The 22,546-nt window shown below is 40.4% G+C and overlaps 1 protein-coding gene across 2 annotated transcripts in view; it reads right to left on the reverse strand.

Moving 5' to 3' along the window:
* Positions 1-22,546, reverse strand: part of RNF41 (ring finger protein 41) — a 130,946-nt gene that overhangs the window by 65,019 nt on the left and 43,381 nt on the right. For both annotated transcript variants that reach the window (XM_068128738.2, XM_068128748.2), the window contains one exon: positions 6,280-6,551. In XM_068128738.2, the coding sequence (XP_067984839.1) occupies positions 6,280-6,551 (272 nt within the window). The remainder of the gene's footprint in view (positions 1-6,279; positions 6,552-22,546) is intronic.

Below are 22,546 nucleotides of genomic sequence, written 5' to 3' on the forward strand. Positions count from 1 at the left end.
GTATGGACCTCAAACATCCGGGGCCTTCGTTCAAACTTAACTGATCTCTCCATACAGGTTGCTTCTGTCAAACCAGACGTGATCTGCTTAACAGAAACTTTCCTCCTTTATGATGTCTCTGATTCCATAGTATCTCTCCCGGGCTACTCCCTCCTCCGGTATGATAGACCTGAGCCTCGTCCTGGAGGCGGGGTTGCTATCTTTATCAAAAACTCTCTTCCTCACTCGCCCTGCACTGCACTCTCTCCACCTCACCCCCAGGAATACCTCTGGCTACGGCTTCCCCTTCGCTCCCACCTCTTGTTCATATGTGTGTTGTACCGTCCACCAAACAGTGATGACTCCATCTACATCTCGCTGTCTGATGATATGGACCAACTTCTATCTACTCATCCCAACTCTCTCTTCCTCATATGTGGTGATTTCAACTGTCATCATGCCAGTTGGCTGGGTGTGGGTACCTCTCTCACCAGCCATGGCTCCTCAGCAAAGGACTTCTGTGACTCACTGGGACTGACACAATCTGTCAATTTCCCGACCCGGATCTCAGTCAACGGAACATCTTCTCTTCTGGACTTGGTTATGACTAACTTCCCTGAAAATGTCTGCTGCTCTTCTTCTGCTCCGATCGGATCATCTGATCATGTCCTTGTTAAAGTGGACATCTCTCTGACCATCCTCAGGGAGCCTGCTCAGCGTCGACGAGTCTGGCATTTCACTCAGGCCAACTGGCACGGTCTTCAAGCAGCCATCAATCATCTGGACTGGTCTCCCATCTCTACCACCTCTGACATCAACTCATCCTGGGAATTCTTCCAAAGTAAATTGCTCTCTCTCATGCACAGATTTATCCCATCTCGTCTTCAGTTGTCATACCCTTCCTCCCATCCATGGTACACGGAATCTTGTGGTGAGGCTGTTGCCCAGAAACAACTTGCCTTCGTCTCCTGGAAAGCAAATCCAACGGAAGGAAATCTCATTTCCTTTCACAAAGCCCGAAACAAGTGTGTGTCCACCCTCAGGAGAGCCAGGAAACAATATCTCTCCGTTCTCAAGGCCGAACTCTCTTATCTGTCTCCCTCTTCCAAATCCTGGTGGCGTCTGGTCAAATCCGTTTCTGGTGTTTGTTCCCCCTCCATCCCCTCCCTTACCTCAAACGGCTACACAGCTGACTCCGCACGTGAAAAAGCTGAATGCCTCAACTCTGTGTTTGCCTCTAAATCTTGTGTCCCAAACCCATCCCTCTCTGTACCCACCATACCCAGTCGTACCCTGCTGCTCCTGGACTCCGTGTCCTTTCCTCCTGACAAGGTGGAAAAGTTTCTGTCAACCCTCGACTCTGATTCTGCAACTGGACCCGACGGCATCAGCCCACGGGTCCTAAAATCCTGCTCTGCTGCTCTATCTCACCCTCTCTCTGTTCTCTTCACCCTCTCTTTTGCTCAAGGTCAACTGCCATCTGCTTGGAAATCAGCCAACATCACCGCTTTGCACAAAAAAGGTGCAAAAACAGATCCTAGCAACTACAGACCAATCAGCCTTCTCCCAATTATCAGCAAAGTCATGGAATCCATCATTGCTTCGGATATGAAATCTTTCCTCTTTTCCAATGGCTTGATCTCTGATCATCAATTTGGTTTCAGACCAGGCCACTCTACTCTGGACATGCTGCTTCTGCTGTCTCAACAATGGATGGAGGTCCTCAATGCCAAACAGGAAATTAGAGCTGTCTCCCTCGACATATCACGTGCCTTCGACACGGTCTGGCACCCCGCTCTGCTCACCAAACTCTCCTCCTTTGGTATCCATGGAAATCTCCACGCATGGCTGGCGGACTTCCTCTCTAGTCGTCGTCAACGTGTGGCCCTGAATGGGTTTCTCTCATCTCCTCTTCCTGTTCAGGCTGGAGTTCCCCAAGGCAGTGTTCTGGGCCCCGTGCTTTTTCTGGTCTTCATCAATGATCTCTCTGACTCTCTCGAAAATTCTCTCTATCTCTTTGCTGATGACTCCACTCTCTGCCGCTCCATTCCTCTTCCCTCAGATCGGCAGTCTGCTGCCTCCTCACTCTCTGAAGACCTGGACAAAATCACAGACTGGTCAAACAAGTGGAACATGTCTTTCAATCCTGACAAATCTCACACTCTTACTATGTCTCTCCGAAAAGATCGACTGGACAACCCTCCCATCTACTTTCTCAACAATCCTCTCCAAGAAGTTCTGTCGCTCAAGATTTTGGGTCTCACTATCTGCCATGATCTTTCTTGGGAAAACCACATTTCCAAGCTGGCCTCCAAAGCCAGTCGCCGACTGGGCATCCTCCGTCATGCGAAGTCCTTCCTCGGCACACCTGAGCTCCTCACCACATACAAGGCTTTCATCCGCAGCTCAATGGAATACTGTTCTCCCCTATGGGCCGGTGCTCCTGCCTCACACCTAGCTCGGCTTCACGCTGTTGAAACCAAAGCTTTCAGAATTATTGGAATCTCCCGCGATGAAGCTATCTCTGAGGGCCTTTCACTCACTCACCGCAGGCAGGTAGGTAGGTGGTCTTTCTGTCTTCTACCGACTCCTCTCCGGCCTTGCACCCCCAGCTCTCTCTGTGCTCTGTCCCCCAAATATTCCTACAGGTCGCACAAGATCTGCCAGCAACCCTCTGATGGTTAAACTGCCGAAATCTCGGCTCTCTGCTCACCTTCACTCTTTCATTCCTCTTTTCTCCCGCCTCTGGAACAAACTCCCTCACTCCCTTCAATCCCACTCCTCCCTCCAGGTCTTTAAAACAGCTGTTCACCACCATCTCTTATCTTCCCCCATCCAAAACCTTGATCTTTTCTACCCCCGCTAATTCACCCCAGATCCACCTTGTTTGAAATTCCAACTTCTTTCCTGGAAGTCCTGGCAGTGTCCATATGTTTTATACCTCTCCCACCGCCCCCTTCCCATGCCCCCCCCCCCCCAAAGCCCTCGCCCTCTCTCAGATCTCTCGATGTCTCCATGTCTCTCGGTCTCTGCTCTCAAATGTTGTGTTTGTGTCCTTCCCCCTCTCTCTCCCCATCTTGTCTACCGCTCCCGATGTTATATGTTTTATGTGTCGGTTTGTCTTTCTGTGTGATTAATGTTCGCTCTTTCACGAGCCTCGATCTTGTATACAAAAAAAAAAAAAAACAACAACAAAAAACTATATAGTTCATGCAACACATTACCCCACACTACCTTGAGAAACAAGGACATGTCTGGGGGGCTACGAGCGAATAATTTGATTTGTCGTGATAATGTAAAATGCCATAACATTTTGTCCAAGTGCCATATTTTTCGGCCTACATGTCGATGAGTCGTACAAGTCAAATTGGATAATTTCCCCATTTTTCTTTCCTTCATTCATAGACGAGACGATTCAGAGTACACGATGAAGCCAAATCAACTAAGGTAGTTAGTAAATCTATCAGTCATTCAGAATAGAGATGTTAATTCCTCCCCAACACTCAACGCATCGCTAGCTTTGATACTTACAGGTGAATGAATATTAATGAGCTGATTTGCACATATTATTTGAACAACTTGTTGGGATGACCTTCCAGATAAATTAGGAATGCAAATACTTTTTCAACATATTTGTTATATAGAGGTACAGTGTTCATACCAAGCTACAGAATCATTATCAGCACTGGCTCATAGCACATTACATTTTACCAGTCCCGCACACATTCCTCGCTGACACCGTATTTCATGTGCGCAGCCATATTCCCGCCATTTTCCTCAGCTAACTTAACTTCCAACTTAAAAACAAGCCTGGTGCTGGTTTAGCGGTTAGGGTGCTGGCTTGGGATCCTAGGATCCTGAGTTCGAATCCCGATCGATCTTTGAATTAACGCCAGGGGGGTTGACGCAGCCTGTCATCCTTCCGAGGTCGACAAATTGAGTACCAGTTTACTGGTAATTGGGGCACTGCATCAGTGGCACAAACGCGCTTCCAGAAAAATGATGCAACCAGCAGCCACAGGCTGCATACGAAACAACAACTTAAAAACTGCTGTGTAAAACACGCGTGACTTTATGGGACGCATTTTGAAATGTAGCAAGGATGGATACATATGATTAGAATTGAAAGGGATGGATCAGTTGTAATTGGTGAGAGCATGCTCGTTATCGAATGGATTATTTTGCATGTGTCAGTAAGTGGATTAACGTATTAACGTTTAATTGCTCAGTCAATCGCCAAACGTTATTATTTCTGTAGTGTGTTTTAAATTAACAATTATACAATTTATTTCACAAAATATCAAACTGCAATTTTCTTTCATGTATGCAATTCAATGTCTTAAAACATGGATAAGTCGATTCCAAGCACAAGTCAAGGCCTGGACTTTCAGGGAAAAAAAAGTATCGGCTTGAAAGCTGAAAAATACGGTACTGCTAAATGGAAGGGTTTGGAAAGTGCTAAAAAGGCGATTTGGGTTCTAAAGTGTTCAAGTACAGTTGGACCTTGCCATTCGCGGGGAATACGTTCCTGGATAATGCCACAAATGTTGAATCTGCGAATGTGGGGGCATTGATTGAATGGAAAAATAGGGGATAGGTTCCTGGCAGTTCGTGATTCATAAGGGAAAATCAAAAATCGTGTGAAAAACCGCGGATACACAGGAAGCAGGGCCCGAAATGTAGAAGCAGGTCGCATTTTATTGACCGCGAATACACGGAACCCGTGAATGTTGGGACCGTGAATGTCGGGTCGGGGTCCGACTGCATATAATTCAAGTGAAATAAAATAACGATTTAGAAATCCCGCTCTGTTTGTGGACGTTTACAGCTGCTGGTGCAGCATCTTATACGCAACCTTATTAGCCCCATACCTTTTGAAATAAGTAAATAAATAAATTAATGAAAATGGGGGGCTATTGTAATTGGCTCAGTCTGTGTTTGTCTGGCATACTATCTCCTCCTAAATAGTTGTGCAGAAATTTACCAAGCTTGGTAGTTATGATTACCACATGGCACGAAGGTACAAGAGCTGTATTACCGACACAAAAAAATTGTGTTTTTTTTATGCCCACACAAAAAATATATATATTATGGGCTCCCTGGGGTGGGGTCAAAAGGTCAGAGGCCGAAAGATGCAATTATGGGCACATTTCAAAACGTTTTATGAAACTTTGTATAAGGAATCAACATTAGGGGATGCATCAAATATGGAACCATTTTTTAGATTTGATCCTAGTTCATGTGCCCAGGGGTCGGGACTTGTGGTCGCAATGATCAAAATGGGGGAAAAATCTTTACCCAAAATTTGATATTGGCTGAAACTAGTGAAACGTTTTGCCATCTTTCAATTTTGCTTTTGCTGGGAAATGTGGGGATTTCCGATGGCGCAACATCAGCTCCGTTCTAGTTTCCTCTGCCAACAAAAGTGAAGGAATGGAGGCGATGTTTTCACCTCTGTGAGCAAGATATGTGAAAAAAGGTTATGGATGAGTTTGGATGAAATTTAGTGGACAGGTTGGGTGTTTGACAAAGACAAATTGATTAGATTTTGGTGAAGATCCGGATCCAGTAATTTTTAAAATGATTCTACGCCATTGAGAGATGGGGTCAAAAACTATGTGTGGCAGGATATCTCAAAAGGTTTTGGACAGATTATGACAAAAACTAGGTGGATGAGTTGGGTAAGGCGACAGGAATAAGGCAATTCGATTTTGGTTGAGGTCTGGATGCAGATCAGGCCCATCAGTGGGATACAAAACATAAACTGTTCAGCCTGGTGGAGATATGCTCCCTACCGGGTGTCGTTCTAGTTTAACATGTCACATTATTAGTTTTTTTGTGCCTCTTGTTTGTGTCCTTTATGACATCTTCAAAAACAACAAGTTCCTGGTTGGAATGACTTTCAATTTTGTTTGACTGCCAGACAGGCAGAGTATTTTTTTTTTCATCTCACTTCTCTCTTCTCTCTTCTCTCTTAGCATGCGAAATCGGGACAAATTCTGAGTCAAAGTGCTACTAAACTACAAGTTTGTTTTCTGATCTGTGTTCAAAATACAACATTAAATTGAAATTACGTTGTTCCTCGATCATAAACTGACGTTTGTAGACTGAAGGACAGACAGATAGAAGTGAACCAATTGCTTAACCCCGCTTTTCGCTTCACATGCACGGGGTAACAACTCTGTGAGCGGTGTGCATATCCATCCAGATCAATGGGCACCGCACACAACAAGGACAGATGGAAATGCAAACAAAGATGAAGTAGTATAGGAAGAGAATTACAGCTTTTGGCAAACTAACCCACAGCCCTGTTCACAAGGCACTGGACGCTTGGGGTTGTGCTCGCATTCGTTAATGTGAGCTGGAAGCAGGTCGAGTCGCAGTACAGCAGAGCATCCAAATGCTGCATTCTCACAGCGGATGTGCAACTTTGAGAGCATATTCCGCATGATCCGTGGCACGGGTTTCAGATGTGCAGGTGTCACCACACTGCGGTCCACGGGGCATGTCTGTTGCCGGGAGAGCCACTCTCGAATGCAGGCACCACAGAATGCATGCTCACACTGTGGGGCCTGTCGGAATAGTGCAAGAAAATTCCACATCATGATCTACATCACATAGAAGACAAAAGCACTTTCTTATGATCTTAAATAGTCAATAATCTTCTGGCAGTAGTGTACAAAGTTTATTGTGTGTTTGGCACCAAGCTATCTGTCACCGTTCTCATCGACACGGATTGAAATCCACATCAACTGCTTTTCAAATGCTGTATAAACAAAGACCGTACATCTCGAAGATATCATTTTTTAGGACAAACATAATCGACATTTTTGTTTGCATCACTACCGTAATGAAAAACAGACGTTCAAAAGAGATGCTCACAAATTTAATTCCCCCAGCAAATTTTTCACATGTACATCAATCAATGTCTGAGGCCGAAAAAGAGGATTTTAGGAAAAATCCACAGGAGCACACCTAACGTCATAATTAATTATAATCCACTGGCCTTTTGTTCCAACCATTTGTCTACTTCCTCCGAATACTTGTGAATGGACAACTTAGGACAAAGTATAAAAAGCAGCAGCAGCGTTACTCACAGAAAATGGAGGAAGTCACAGTACATGTTTTACTTCTTGTATAATGTACACAACACTTCTCATTGCAGGAACAAACACTGTTTGGCTTTCTTAACATAATCCCAAACAAGTTCAAGCAACATTTGGCATGGTTTAAAAGCTTTCTGATGTCATAAACAAAACACATTCTTAATGCCCAGCTTTCTGATAGAGTCTGTCTTACTGGAAGTTAAAAGCCATATTCACAAAGCTAACAAAGCTGACCAGTCGTTTCACTAGTTGGTGCTAGAGAATGCATAGTTTATTGGGATTCCATTACAAATCAGGCCACTGGAGGCGTCAGTACCAAGACTACCAAGGCAAGGCTAGGCCACTGATGGACTCGCCGATGTCTCTGCACGCCGATGGCAGCATTTTTGTATTTTGCTCAGTTCAGTGCCAGTGATGACTTGCCGACTGTTCATCCAAACACAGCATGAGATTTTCTATGCTCACCAGTTAATCTTGGCAGACGGAATCCTAGTTTAGCACACTTTCTGACAGATGGCTCATTCATCACGAGGAGTAACAGTTTATAGTCTGTTCGAGGATAAAACCCAGAATAAACAGCTCAGGGGCAAGTGTGCTACCTCAACACCATCCTCACATCCTGTGGGACGTTTCCCTAGTTACAAGTGAAAGCACAAAGATTTATCTGCATGACAAAAGGCAAAAGCCATTGAGAAGAAAACAACCAAGCAAACAAACTCATTTCATACTTCAAAAATCTGTTTTTTCAAATTTTAAAAGGCATTATAATTGTTGTTGCCACCATAATCATTGGAGAAGACAGGGGGGGGGGGAGCAAGAGAGATTTGCTAACCTTACAAAAAATACATGTTTCTAAACAAAATGGTACAGGCTATGAATCTAAATAAATTACATGAAGTTAAAGAGGAAGAAGCCGTTTTTGTTAAAACATACCAAGAAGTATACAGTGATCTCAAATTGTTCAAGTTCTTAGAATTTTAGAATTACAACGTCAAGGCCAATGAAGACAAACATTGCGTGAAATAGATAAGCAGAGCAAAGTAAAACATACCAAAAAGTAAATACATCCAACTTCCTGTACCATCAACGACACTGAAGATTTCACGCAAAATCATAGAATTAATAACTGCATTAACTACAACAGCACTGGTAGACTGTAAACCTCCACCAGGCTGAACATTTTATGTTTTGTATCCCACGAATCGGCATGTTCTTGTCGTCGAAACAACTCATCCACCTCGTTTTGTCATAAGCTGTCCACAACTTTTTTTAAACATTATATGTATATCGTTTTTGGCTGTCTGGCTGCAGAGAGAAAAGTGCCACCAGCACCAAGTGCATTCCAGAAAATTATTTCCCCCAAAATCAAAGTCAAGGTGTGTGTGTGTGTGTGTGTGTGTGTGTGTGTGTGTGTGTGTGTGTGTGTGTGTGTGTGTGTGTGTTCCTCTGTTCTACTTAGCGAAAAAGAAAAAAACACAAGTACAGATACATTCAAAATACACTGCCCCCATGCCAAATAAATAATTATCCTCCAGGGCGGCATTGCCCGGGCGCCTGATACCGCCATGCAGCTCATAGACTGTATTGGGAGGGAGAAAGAAAAAAAAAACCCACAGTTTAGAGGCCATTTTTGGGAGGGAGAGGTGTACAATAAATTGATTGATCAATTGCAAAATTAAAATCAATAAATAATAATCAAAAAATATTTTCTTAATCAATTGGCTAAAATAATACCAAAACCACCAGTGCGTCATCCGAAGTTGAAACTTTAAAAAAATTAAGCTCGTCATTAATCGAATAATTAATTAATTGATTAATCAATAAATCAAAAATAGCCTTTAAAGCCAAATCAGTTGGTCATTGTCGTGTCCAAATATCAGTTTCCTAGCTCAGAAAGTGCCTGAGATAATGCCCAGAAGAGAAAGTAAATAAATAAGGACTTAATCGATAATAATTCACAAACTAATCAATTAATTGATTAATCAAAAAACCAAAAATACTGTTTTTGCAAAAGCACTTATTCACTATTGTGCCGAAATTTCAGCTTCCTAGCTCAAAGGATGGCTGAGATATCGCCCAGACAAACAAACAAGAAAATAAACAAACGAATAATGATCATACGATATTTTCTTAATCAATTAGCTCATAGCATACGCAAACCAACAATGCTTCATCCGAAGCTGTAACTTTTTAAAAATTAATTGAATAAGTCATTAATCGGTAAAAAAATAATTGATTAATCAATAAATCAAAAATATCCTTTATAGCCACATAACTTGGTCACTGGCATGTCCAAATATCAGCTTCCTAGCTAGAAAGGTGCCTGAGATATTGTCCAGAACAGAAAGAAAATAAATAAATGATTAATAATGGAAATAAATAAATAATAATCATAAAATAATTAAATAATAGAATACCTAAACCACCACCGTTTCATCCTAATCTGTAACTTAAAAAAATTAATTAAAGCATTAATCGAGTAATGAAATAATTAATTGATTAATTGATGAATCAACAAATCAAAATTAGCCTTTACAGCCAAATCACTTGGTCATTGGCATGTCCAAATATCAGCTTCCTAGCACAAAAGGTGCCTGAGATAATGCCAGAGAAAGGAAATTAATAGGTACTTACTTAATCGATAATAATGAAGTAATTGATCAATTAATTATTTAATCAAAAAACAAAAAAATTGTTTTTGCCAAAGTACTCGCTCACTATTGTGCCGAAATTTCAGCTTCCTAACTCAAATGATGGCTGAGGTATCGCCCGGACAAACAAACAAACAACCAATAAAACAAACAAGAAAACAAACAAACAAACAACCAGAGTGAAAACCAAGTACTCCCTTTCAGCGTGCGTCATTGCCGGGCCCCCTTCGGTGCCCGGCAATGACGTTATGCAACGCCTGGAGATGGCATAGGAAAGTTTGTACAACAAACAAACAAACAAACAAAAAACAACCAGAGTGAAAACTGAGTACTCCCTTTCAGAGTGCGTCATACCGCTGTGCAGCTCATAGAGACAGTATTGGGAGGGGGCGATGGACAACATATGCTTTGGCGTCCACTGATGCTGCACTGCGTGCATTGTGTACCAGAGTGAAACCAGTGTTATCCGTGTTGTCACTTCTGAGGTAAATGTGTATAAATGATACTTCGGAGAGTGACATCGGCGGGCAACTAAAGTGCCCGCCGATGTCACCATGCAGCACCGAGAAACAGAATTGGGAGGGGCTGGTGTACAAAAAAGACCATAACGATTTGGTATTATAGTTATTGAAATGACGGAAGTTGAAAAATTGTCCACATTTTCAATGCATAGCAAAATGACTCATATGTTCACCAGTAGAGCATAATAACAGGTATAAGCATACACATATAACAGGTAACAGCATACGCAATACATAAGCCTGCAAAAATGGTCGTCAATTAAAACAATTGCAGAACCATGGTGGAATCATCAAGAATCACAGACTGTTTTTCGAAACATTTTTGTTTTAGAGCAACTTCTCTCTGTCCATCATGTACACTATTGGTATAACCACATTCAGTTTCTTAAACCTCTTCAAACATTTACTTTCTACATAACTCACAACCCTTTACTTTCTACATAACAACAACTATATAACTGTTAGAAAATCATACTGATGTAGCTTTGTGGTCACCATGAAAAATAGTAAAGCAACTGAAAACAAATGTAAAGGGAAATGAAGAACCCAATAGGATATGGTCTTGTTGTCCTCCATTTATATATTATGTAACTGCTTTCAAAGCTTGTTGGTACAACCACATTCACTTTCTTACTCCTCTTCAAACATTTACTTTGTCTTTCCTTACTGCAACCCCTATACTGGAAGAAAATCGCACTGATTTAGCTTTGTGGTCACTATAAAAATTAGTGAAGCAACTAGAAACAAATGTAAAGGGAAATTTCGAATCCAATAGGATATGGTCTAGTTGTCCTCCATTTATATGTGTCATGGCTTTCAAAGCTTGAACACACCCAGTACTTTCACAAATGTGCTTCAAATGATCTTCCTCATTTGTAAGACCTGAGAGAGTAACCATATTGAAGTCACCCATTATAATCTTTGCATTTGAATTGCATTCAGGTGCTCCAATGAAGTTAGTAAGATCTGCGAGATGACTTCTTTCATATTTTGGGTGAAGGTAGAGGAACATAATTAAGGCTACATTTATCTTACGTATGATTATTTGACCTTTTCCTGAAGCCAGTGTAAAGCCTGAGCATGAAAGCCAAACTAAATCTGTATTCTTTTTCTTGTAAATGACTAATCCAATTGATTTTGACGAAACTTCGATTCTTTCAACTATTTCGAAATCTTCAAGTGCAATCATTGAATTGTCTACATCAGGTCCTAGTTTGGTCTCGGCTATGCACAATAAATCAGAAAACCCTAAATTATAATCTTTTCTTAAACATTCAAGATGATCAGCATCTTGCAAACCGTTAATATTGATATATGAAACCTTGTAATCAGTTAACACGATATCATCCTTTGAGCACTCAAATGCCTTCTCATCCAAAAATTTGGGTGAACATTCATGAACAGCAGATGCTTCCAGTCGAGCTAATTCTTGTTTTACAGATGGATGACAATAAATATAACCTCTTCGAAAATTCTTCAGAAACACCTTCTAAAGTTCTTGACCGACTGACAGCAACAAAGAAACAACCGTGTTATCTTGTGTAACTTTGACATTTTGTTGTGTAGTCTACCATAACTCTGTCTCTCGTGATTCCTTGTGCTGCATTGCAGGTAATGGCATATGCAAGTACTAATGGATATTGAGTCCACCAAAAATTTCTCTCTCTGTTGATTTTTTCCATGTTACAATCTCCTTCAACGGCTTTATCGGTACTGCATACCTGTCTAGGCTACACTTAGATTTGCAGATACTTCTTGTCATGACACCGGTATCATCATCAAACCTACACCAAACAATGCTATTTTTGGTATCCACATCAACTACATAACCAAATGTGCCATTAGTTAGCTTGTCAACTTTATTGATGTTGCTTGTAATTTTAATAGGTGCACCACTCTTTAGGTGAAGAAGATTTGGAAGACCCACGAGTTGTGTTTCGTTAGCTTTGCTGAGATCGGGCATAACAGAACTTTTCTTACTTTGAATATATTTTGCTGGTAAAATATAAGAATCTCCATGTAGCCTCTGAATCTGTTCATCATTAAAAGGCATCCTTGACCTGATGTGTTTTTGCAATCAAAACTTGCTTCCTATCTTTGTACCAAGCATTTTCATTTCTCGTTGGACATTCCTTAACCCGAGATTTGAGGACCTCTATATGTCTTCATATGTTACAACGTCCCTACCTATACGTGTCTGAAGTTCAGAGAAAGCAATGTCATCTTTAGATCTCATTTTCTGAGTTAGCATATACATCCTGAAATATCGCTTGCATGTATTCACAGCTGTAAAATTTGCACGTGTTCTGATTGTAGGTGTTTCAAATATTCGCTTGTCTTGAGCAGGTGGTAGTTGCAATAAATTTTTCATCACCATCTCTTATCATCCCACATCCAAAACCTTGATCTCTTCTACCCCCGTTAATTCACCCCAGATTAATTCACCCCAGAATTCACCCCAGATCTACTTTTTTTTTTTGAAATACCGACTTCTTTCTTTCCTGGAAGTTCTAGCAATGTCCATGTGTTTTATACCTCTCCCCGCACCCCCCGCCTTCCCATGCCTCCTCCCCCCAAGCCCTCTCCCTCCCACAGATCTTCCTTTGTCCCTGTTCTCTGCTGTTGTACTTGTGTGCTTCCCTCTCTCTCCCAATCTTGTCTCCCGCTCCCTTTATTGTATGTTTTGTGTGTCAATTTTTTTTTTGTGATTGATGTTAGCTCTTACGTGAGCCTCAATGTTGTATACAAAAAAAAAAAAAAATCACCAGTTTTTTTTTTTTTTTTTTTTCCTGATTGATATTAGCTCCTACATGAGCCTCGATCTTGTATACATCCCAAAAAATTAAAAAATATATATAAATATTTTTAAAATCACCACTTATTATTATGCTCAAACCTGCAAACGGTCCATCTTGTTTTCCTAGAATCTGTTCCAACCTTTGATTTATCTTGAAAAACAAATTACTTCCCACCATACTTATTTCATCAAGAATTATTATCTTTACTTGCAAGAAGTCATTTGCAAGCTTGGCCTCACTTGAAAAGTTCAGAAGTCGTTCAAAGTTTTCACCACCTATCATTTTCAACTTCCCATGGATTGTATCCCCTGATTTCAGGTGCTTGGCTGCAGCAGCAGTTGGTGACATTACCATGTGGAGCTCCTTGTTTAGATCTACACCTGATTTCATGTGTTTCGCCCACAGTGCTTGAATGAGTGTATTGATCAGGTACGTTTTTCCAGTCCCAGGATCACCACTGATGTTTAAGCTGAACTGTTGATCATCTGGCATCTCAATCAAGTCATCAAATATTTTACGTTGTTGCTGATTTAAAGAGTTGATGTTTTTGTTTAGCTTTTGTCTTTCTTCAATATTGACTTCAACAAAACTTCCATCATAAATCCTTGATGCCTTTTTCATAAAATCAAGAATTTCCTCATTTGTTGTCGTTTCTTCTTCAACATATTCACTTGGTTCCTCTACTTCATCATCGTCAGTCATATCAAAATGATCAAGCTCAACCAAGAGGTCCTTATTTGACTCAAATTCCTTCCGCTTATTATCAACTTCTTCATGAACATCTCGGTATTTACTAACTATGCTGTTATAATCATGTATTTCAGCAACTTCATTTCGGAAAGGAAAGAAAAGCATCATTAGTGCCTTCATGTAAGCACTCTCATCATCACTGCTAAGGAAGTATCTTATGATAGCCCTTCTCTTTCGCTTTCTGCGTGTCCCCATGTTGCTCATTAAGACAAGAATGCCAGCATGTGATTCACATTTTTCATCCTCAACATCAGAATTATCGTCTTCCGGAATATTGTCCAAGTTATTGCCTTTCTTGTTACCCCGATTATAAATGTCATAGTCACTTGTGAACTCTGTCAAGGTCAATTTGTCAAGTGATGCTGGCCTGTTTTCATAATATTGCATGATATTTGGGTGGAATATGTCGTCATTGTCAGCAAGATCTTCAATGTTTGCTTTTAGCAGGCTGTCTTTTAGCAGGTGGAGCAGTGTTTATAAACTTCTATTTCCTTGAGAAGGCACACATTTTGTATCCAAAAAGACGGTATATGAGTTCCTGGAGTGACACTTCTCTTGCATCATCAAGTACCTTCCCCAGCTTCTTAAGTTTCACATCTTTTGAGTCTCCACTTCGAGACGATTGCTCCTCAATTGCTTGAAGCAACTTGCTTTGTCCAGTCTCGGCTTTCAGTATATACCCACACCCACAGCAATACTCTGCAACACAGTAAGGATCACTAACAGCTTGAAAGTCCATATTTGCATTGTCTGCTTCTAATAGGCTTGGATTGAAGTTATTAATGAAAACATCTTTGCATGAGCGTTTGTAAAAAGAACTTGTAACTTTCTTTTGGTAACAGTCGACATTAGAGCCTCTAGGTCGACCTCATATGGCATGCCTAACCTATCCAACCTTTCAGGAAAACTCATGACTAAGAACTTTGAGCGACATTCAGAACCATATGTTTGTCTCAAAATGTATTTCTTTATCTTGGTGGCATTGACTTTAGCTCTTTATAATTTCAACAGGTGTATCTTTGGAAAATGCCTCGAGCACTGTTGTCCTCATTATGGGATATTTGGGGAAACCAAAGTGACATACTGGTAAAAGGAGCTCCTCACCTTTCTCTTTTCCATCTAGTGCACCATGACCTTCTCTCTTTTATTGTTATGAATTTCCGACCTTTCTTCTCGCAGGTAAAAGTATGGTTATGTGTTTGGTATTTTGCTATTAGATTATTAATACCAGCGTTGTCTGATTTAGTTTCCTTAGTTGTCTTAATTATGCTGTCAATGAAGGTTAGGAAACTTTCTTTTGAGGACTCACTGTTCACATCAACAGCTGGTGGAGGATTACCTGCCTCATCAGCCAACCAGAGCACACAATGGGCATGCGCACTTCCTCTTTGCTGAAATTCAATTCTGTAAAAATAGTCAACTACCTTGTACTTTCCTAAGCTACTTGGTTTCTGTAATGCCTGCAAAAGTGTTCTAAACCTTGCATCGAAATGGTGGACAACATCTACTGGGTATTTCTTGAGAAGCATATACTTCTGTTTTTTGCTCAAGCCTTCAACTTCCTGGGTTGCCACGTGTTTATTCTGTTCCTTTTCTAATAATGCCTTCATTAGTTCTATCCAGTTGAGCTCATTTGCACTCTTTGTGTAAAAGATATGAGGAGACTCCAATTGACAAAGCATGGCAAAAAGCTTTTTCTTATTCTCTTGGAAATAGGGTGCTGTACCTCTCACATTTTTAAAAGCCTCAAAGCACAAATCTGTTCTTTCCATGTATGCCCTGCTAATGTCGTTGATAGATTGCTTTGTATATTTAGTTCTATCCATTTTGGTCTTTCTGAAGAATGTTACATGCGATCTCTTTATGTCAAGTGCTTCTTTGACATGATATAAGAAGCAAATATACAAATAATCATTACTGTATCGGCGGTCTATACCATTAAGCCTTTGTTTGATGTAATTGCTAAACATAACCCCTTTGTCTGCATATGTTGATAAGTAGCCTCCAATACCATGAGGAAACAAATGAGGGAAAGCTTTTTCCTCAATATTAACAACATCTTTCCAGTTTACAAATTTACCTTCTGCAGTAGGTGCCAATACAACTTTCTTCCAAGGTGTTGAATAATTATTTTCAGGTGTAGTTGGCCGCTCATGAGTCAGAATTAACTCTGCCATCAGTAGCTCCATTTGCTCTATCAGTTTTAGTATTGAATGTCTCTAACATTGTGTCCTCGTTAATTTCTGTAATAAAATCAGGAATATTGGCGTCACTGCTTCTTTGTTCCTGCTGGCTTCTTTGAGATGGGCTTTTTTCTGCAGCATCTGTATTATCTTCACCATTTTCAATATTACCTTCATCCTCATCCGTTTTACCTCCTGATGCATCTTGGGCATGTCTATTAGCAAGTGCTTGTGTGATAAAGTCATCCAACCTTCCTCCATCGAATACTTCATCTTTAAAAAGAGGATTATGCAGTTTGAAGTAATTGAAATATTCTAGAACTTTGCTCTTCGATATCACCTCCTCTACGACACTGCCTTTGTAGTTTGGCTTTCGTTTCAGGGAGATTGGTATAAATTCCTGATTCCAGGGCAATATTTTCTCCATTGACTGCTTTACATCAGCTTCAACTGTCATCATTGGCCCACACACTTTGAAGTCTGGTGATCTTGGCAAGTGAGCAATTCTGATGAAGGGAATGATCAGTTTCAATAAGAAGGCCTCGCATTTGTAAAGTTTCATAAACTCATTTTGAAATTTGTTTGGCAGATTGGATATAATGAACTCAAAGGCTTTCTCATTGTAATTTGGAACTCCACCTTTTTTATTGTATCCTTACATGCATTACATACGTAATAATTGCCATCCATGCATACAGTCTGATCATTGATTGTCAGCTTACTTAGCTGTTCTCCATGGAAAGTTGTCTTTGCTCCCTCAAACATTATTTTAGTCATGCTGGACTTTGGGCGATATCGGCACTCTGACACACATATGTAATTCATTGAAGTGTTTTCAATAAGCTTTTCTTTGCAAAATGCAAAGCCGAATAACCTCCGATGTTGAATCCAATCTCTCTGTCTTTCAAGTCTTTTTGTCTTTTCTACCTCAGTTTCTGTAGCTATCAGTTTTTGATTATGAGATTTTTGTTAATCTAATCTTTGACTTTTCTCTACTTCCGTTTCTGTAGCTATCCGTTTTTGATTATGAGATTGTTGTTTTTCTAATCTTGTTTCCATTTCCTCCACCGTTTCCTCACTTCTTGACTTCCTTTTCCGAGTAGCTTCCTTGGATCACTTACAATATTCCTTGTTCATTCCATACTTTTCTCGAAGGCTTAAAATTTTTGAGGTATTTGGGTGAAGATTGGCTATTCAAGTATTCTTGACTTAATTCACAATCACCTTTGTCTTCAGAAGAGGTTAATCGGGATATTTTTAGTCTACCCCTTGTACCGCCTTTAAAGCCAGACATATGTTTGTGATCAGCCATGTCTTTAGTTAAATAGGGAATGAAAGTTGTATGGAAAGTCTCTCTGTAAGTCAAGGAGCTCAAACAATGAAGCTCGTGCAACACCGGAAGTCCGCACTTCACGTGGCAGCGGTTCAAACTTGCATTGAGAGAACGAATCAGCACCAAACTCAGACCTGATCTTCACTTTCTTTTCAGAATCTAAAACAAACGGTGAATAAAAACAATCCATTAACACCAAACTTTCAGGAACCACAAGTTCTCTGTACAAAGGAAACATCACGGACCGGGTCTCTGTACAAAACAAACACCACGTACCGGGTCCAGTATCCTTATCCTGGAGTCAAATGACCATGTAATTAATTGTTCTGACTCTGAGGGAGAACTTTCCTCAATCGCTCATGGTGTGAATATCAGGTGGTTCGCTGTGTGATCTTCACCGAAGAGCTATCTCATCCTGCTGCACTACACGGTACTGTGAGAATGCCAGTGACTAAGCGGAGTGAGGGGGGGAGGGGTGGAGGGGTTGGGAGGAGGGTGAGGGGAGATTTGTAATCGCATCTTTTTGAACTTCTGAGGTGAATGTGTATAAAAACAGCATTTCTGATGTGAATATGTATAAATGTATTTCTGCAATGAATGTGTATAAAAGCATTTCTGAGGTGAATGTGTATAAAAAGCATTTTTGAGGTGAATGTATATAAAAAACATTTTTGAGATGAATGCGTATAAAAAGAATTTTTGAGGTGAATGTGTATAAAAAACATTTCTGAGGTATCTTTACAGATCATTTCTTTACAGGTATGCTTCGTCAACTGTTAAGGTGAAATAAATGTACCTAATTGAAGACACTCATTGCAGGAAACCCATTTTCAGTAGTCGATGACAAGCCTGCCTTACTGCCTTAGGGCTGCAGTCTCAATTTCCCACGATTTCCTCGCGTGCTTCAGTGCCGAGCTCCACCAGGGTTAAGACTGGATGGTGTCTAACGTCCTTTCCGGCGTCACCAGGGTTAAGACTGGGTAGTGTCGGTAACGTCCTTTCCGGCGTCACCAGGGTTAAGACTGGGTGGTGTCGGTAACGTCCTTTCCGGCGTCACCAGGGTTAAGACTGGGTGGTGTCAGTAACGTCCTTTCCGGCATCACCAGGGTTAAGTGGGTGGTGTCAGTAATGTCCTTTCCAGCATCACCAGGGTTAAGACTGGGTGGTGTCAGTAATGTCCTTTCCGGCATCACCAGGGTTAAGACTGGGTGGTGTCAAACGTCCTTTCTGGCGTCACCAGGGTGAAGACTGGGTGGTGTCAGTAACGTCCTTTCCGGCGTCACCAGGGTTAAGACTGGGAGGTGTCAGTAACGTCGTTTTGGGCGTCACCAGGGTTAAGACTGGGAGGTATCAGTAAGGTCGTTTTGGGCGTCACGTGCACCAGCGTTTTGCCTCCGTCCGGGGCGGGTTGTAATCAATTTGCGTTTCCATGTATAATGCCAGAGTCTAAGGCTGCGTTATCGAAAATATGGTGAACGAGAACGGCACTTGGTAGAGCGCAAACCTCCGCCAGGCTGAACAGTTTATGTTTTGTATCCACTGATAGACCAGATCTGGATTCGGACCTGAACCAAAATCGAATAGGCTTGTTCTCGTCACCTAACCAACTCATCCACCAAGTTTAGTCATAACTCATCCATAACTTTTTTAAATATCATGTTATATATCGCTTTTGGTCTGATCTCTCAATGGTGAAGAATCACTTGGGAAATTAAATAATTCTCGTATCCAAATCCATATCCACATCTTCACCAAAATTGCATCGATTCTGTCTTGTCACACACCCAACCTGTCCATCATCGTCCAAATCCGTCCATAACTTTTTTGAGATATCATGTTATATATCGATTTTAGCCCGACAACTCAATGGTGAAAAATCACTTTAAAATTATCTGATTCGGATCCGGATTCGAAACGGCAACAAAATTGAATCACTTCTTCCTTGTCACATACCCAACCTCTCCACCAAGTTTTGTCCAAATCCGTCCACAACTTTTTGAGATATCCTGCTATGTATCGTTTTTGGCCATCTCCCAATGGTGCAGAATCATTTTAAAAAATTATACTAGCCGGATCCGAATCCGGATCTTCACCAAAATGTAATTATTTCGTCCTTGTCACATATACTATCTCTCTGCCAAATTTCGTCCGAATCCGTCCACAACTTTTTGAGATATTTTGTTCACAGACAAATGGACAGACAAACAGACAGGGGTGAAAACATAACCTCCATCCACCTTTGGTGGCGGAGGTAAAAATGTTCTGCACCAAAATGCACAAGTTCTTACAGTTCCATTAAAAAAATGTCTGCAGCAAAACAAAACGTGGCTGCTGCTGCGATGACTCATGGGTACAAACTGGAATAACAATAAGGCATCTGAAGAATGAGTCCATCATCTGAAAGAGTCCTTGGCTCTGACACAATGTATTGTTAAATAGTACCCTTATTATGCAAGATATCTTAGATTTATAGCATGTGCTCTAAAATCATTTTTCTAACTTTCTAAATACAAAGAAGAATGTATCCAAATTATTTCAAGTCACCAAAAGTATTCTGAACACTCTTGGAATTAAGTTGAAATGTCATTGTCAATTAATTAGTAAATTAACTTTCAAACAGTTACAATGAAGAAATGCTCAAGGTTCTCATCAGTAAGGTGAGAAAGTAAAGAAAACTTTATTTTATTATGTCGTTGTCGTGAAAGGGAGCGGGGATGGTCGTTAGGCATATCCCCTCAGTATTTTTGGCTACTGCATTTTGTAAATCATGCTGCCCACCCCCCCCCCCCCCCCCCCCCACGCCCATACCAAAGAAGGCCTGGAAATCAAAATATGACAAATACAAAGCAAAAGTAGCATTCTTCCAAATTCAAATTGGACAAGTTGTCCCATTTATTTGATGCACTGGCATTGAACACTTCGCTGACGGTAGCTGAACGGCATAACTTTGAGCATATACAGGCTTTGAGCATAACTCCGGAACGGATTGAGCATATATATTGAGCTTTATAATGGCCGATGTCTTACGTGCCTGCTAGGCAGACCCCGGATATGAGCGTAAGTATATATGCGTATGTACGTGTATGCCAGTACATGTAGAAGTGCATTGGAGATCAACTCATCTACAATTTTTTTAACAAACAGGTTCTTCCACAGCCGCAAACGTGTATATATATATAATATATATACATACAATCGTGGCCAAAAATATTGGCACCTTGCACTTTTTTGAAATAACTCACAATTTTCTCTAAAAATAAGTTGAAATTGACAAAAGTATTTGGTCTCCACAATTCTTTATTTCACTGTTAATACTACAAAACCTTTGTTTTTAATTCAGAGCTTAATGTCCTTCTAAATGAGAAAATAAAAATAGTATGGCATTGACAAAATTATTGACAACCTAGACTTAATATTTGGTAGCACAGCCTTTGGACAAAATAACTGCAGTCAAGCACTTCCTATAGGCATGAATGAGCTTCCTACACCTCTCTACTGCCAGTTTGGCCCACTCTTCTTGTGCAAACTGCCCCAGTTCTCCCAGATTTGAAGGGTGCCTTCTCCCAACTGCTGTTTTCAGATCTCCCCACAGGTGTTCAATGAGATTTAGATCTGGACTCATTGCTGGCCACTTCAGAACAGTCCAGCGTTTTGCCTTGAACCATTCCTGGTGCTGCTTGGTCATTCTCCTGCTGCAAGACCCATGACCTTCGAGGGAGACCCAGCTTTCTGACACTGGGTTGAACATTGTGCTCAAAAATGCCTTGGTAATCTCCTGATTCCATGATGCCATGCACACATTCAAGGCACTCAGTGCCAGCACAGCAACCCCAAAACATCACTGAACGTCCTCCATGTTTGACTGTAGGGAAGGTGTTATTTTCTTTGAAGGCTTCATTTTGTTTTCTGTAAACATAGAGATGATGTGCTTTACAAAAAAGCTCTAATTTGGTCTCATCTGTCCACAGGACATTCTCCCGGAAGGATTTTGGCTTGTTCAGGTGTGTTTTAGCAAACTCCAGCCGGGCTTTCTTACGTCTCTCTCTCAGCAGTCGGTCTCCTACCATGGAACCCCCTTTCATCTATTTGGCGACGGATGGTGCGAGTTGAAACTGTCATACCTTGTGTGTGAAGGACAGCTTGAATCTGCTTGGCAGTTGATCGAGGTGCTTTCTCCACCATTCAAACAATCCTTCGCTGCTATCTTTGATCAAGTTTTCTCTTCCGGCCACGTCCAGGGAGGTTGGCTGCAGTGCCATGGGCCTTAAACTTCCTGATAACATTGCGTACGGTGGGCACAGGAACATCAAGGTTTTTGGAGATGGACTTGTAACCTTGAGATTGTCCATGTTTGGCTACAATCTTGTGTCTGACCTCCTCAGACAATTCTCTGATTTTCTTTCTTTTCTCCATGCTCATTGTGGTACACACAGTGACACAAAACAGCAGAATGACAACTTTTCTCCATGCAAACTGGTTGAATGAGTGATTTTTATATTGCAGGCACCTGCAACTCACCACAGGGGAGTTCAATTCCAAAGTAAAGGAGAATCACCTGCTTGAAATCTAATTATGTAAAAGGTGCCAAACAACTTCTAAAAGGTGCCAATTATTTTGTCCAGGCCATTTTAGGATTTATGTGTGGAATAAGTTAAGATTTAGTAATTTTTTTCAGCTTTTTTTGTTTTGTTCCACTGCAAACCAAAGAAATACATATGTGGATACAAAATATTTTTTCATTTCAATAATTTTCTGGAAGAATGGTGCATTTGAAAAAAGTGCAAGGGTGCCAATATTTTTTGCCACGACTGTATAAATATATATAAAAAACATTTATGTAAATATATATGTATATGTATATATATATATATATATATATATATATATATATATATATATATATATATATATATATATATATATATATATATATATATATATATATATATATATATATATATATATATATAACATATATATATATATATATATATATATATATATATATATATATATAACATATATATATATATATATATATATATATATATATATATATATATATATATATTGTTGCGGATATGAGGATTGTGTTTTTTTTTATTGTGTGCTTTATTATTATTATTGTTTATTCTGCGCCTCCTGCCTCCGGAGTTGTGTAAAGGTAAAAAGGGCGTCTCGGTAATTAGTCCATAAAGCATCCACGTCAGCCAATCATAGAATAC

Source organism: Myxine glutinosa, chromosome 1 (genome assembly GCF_964187855.1).
Source record: "Myxine glutinosa chromosome 1, kmMyxGlut1.1, whole genome shotgun sequence".
In the NCBI taxonomy this organism is placed as follows: Eukaryota; Metazoa; Chordata; class Myxini; order Myxiniformes; family Myxinidae; genus Myxine; species Myxine glutinosa.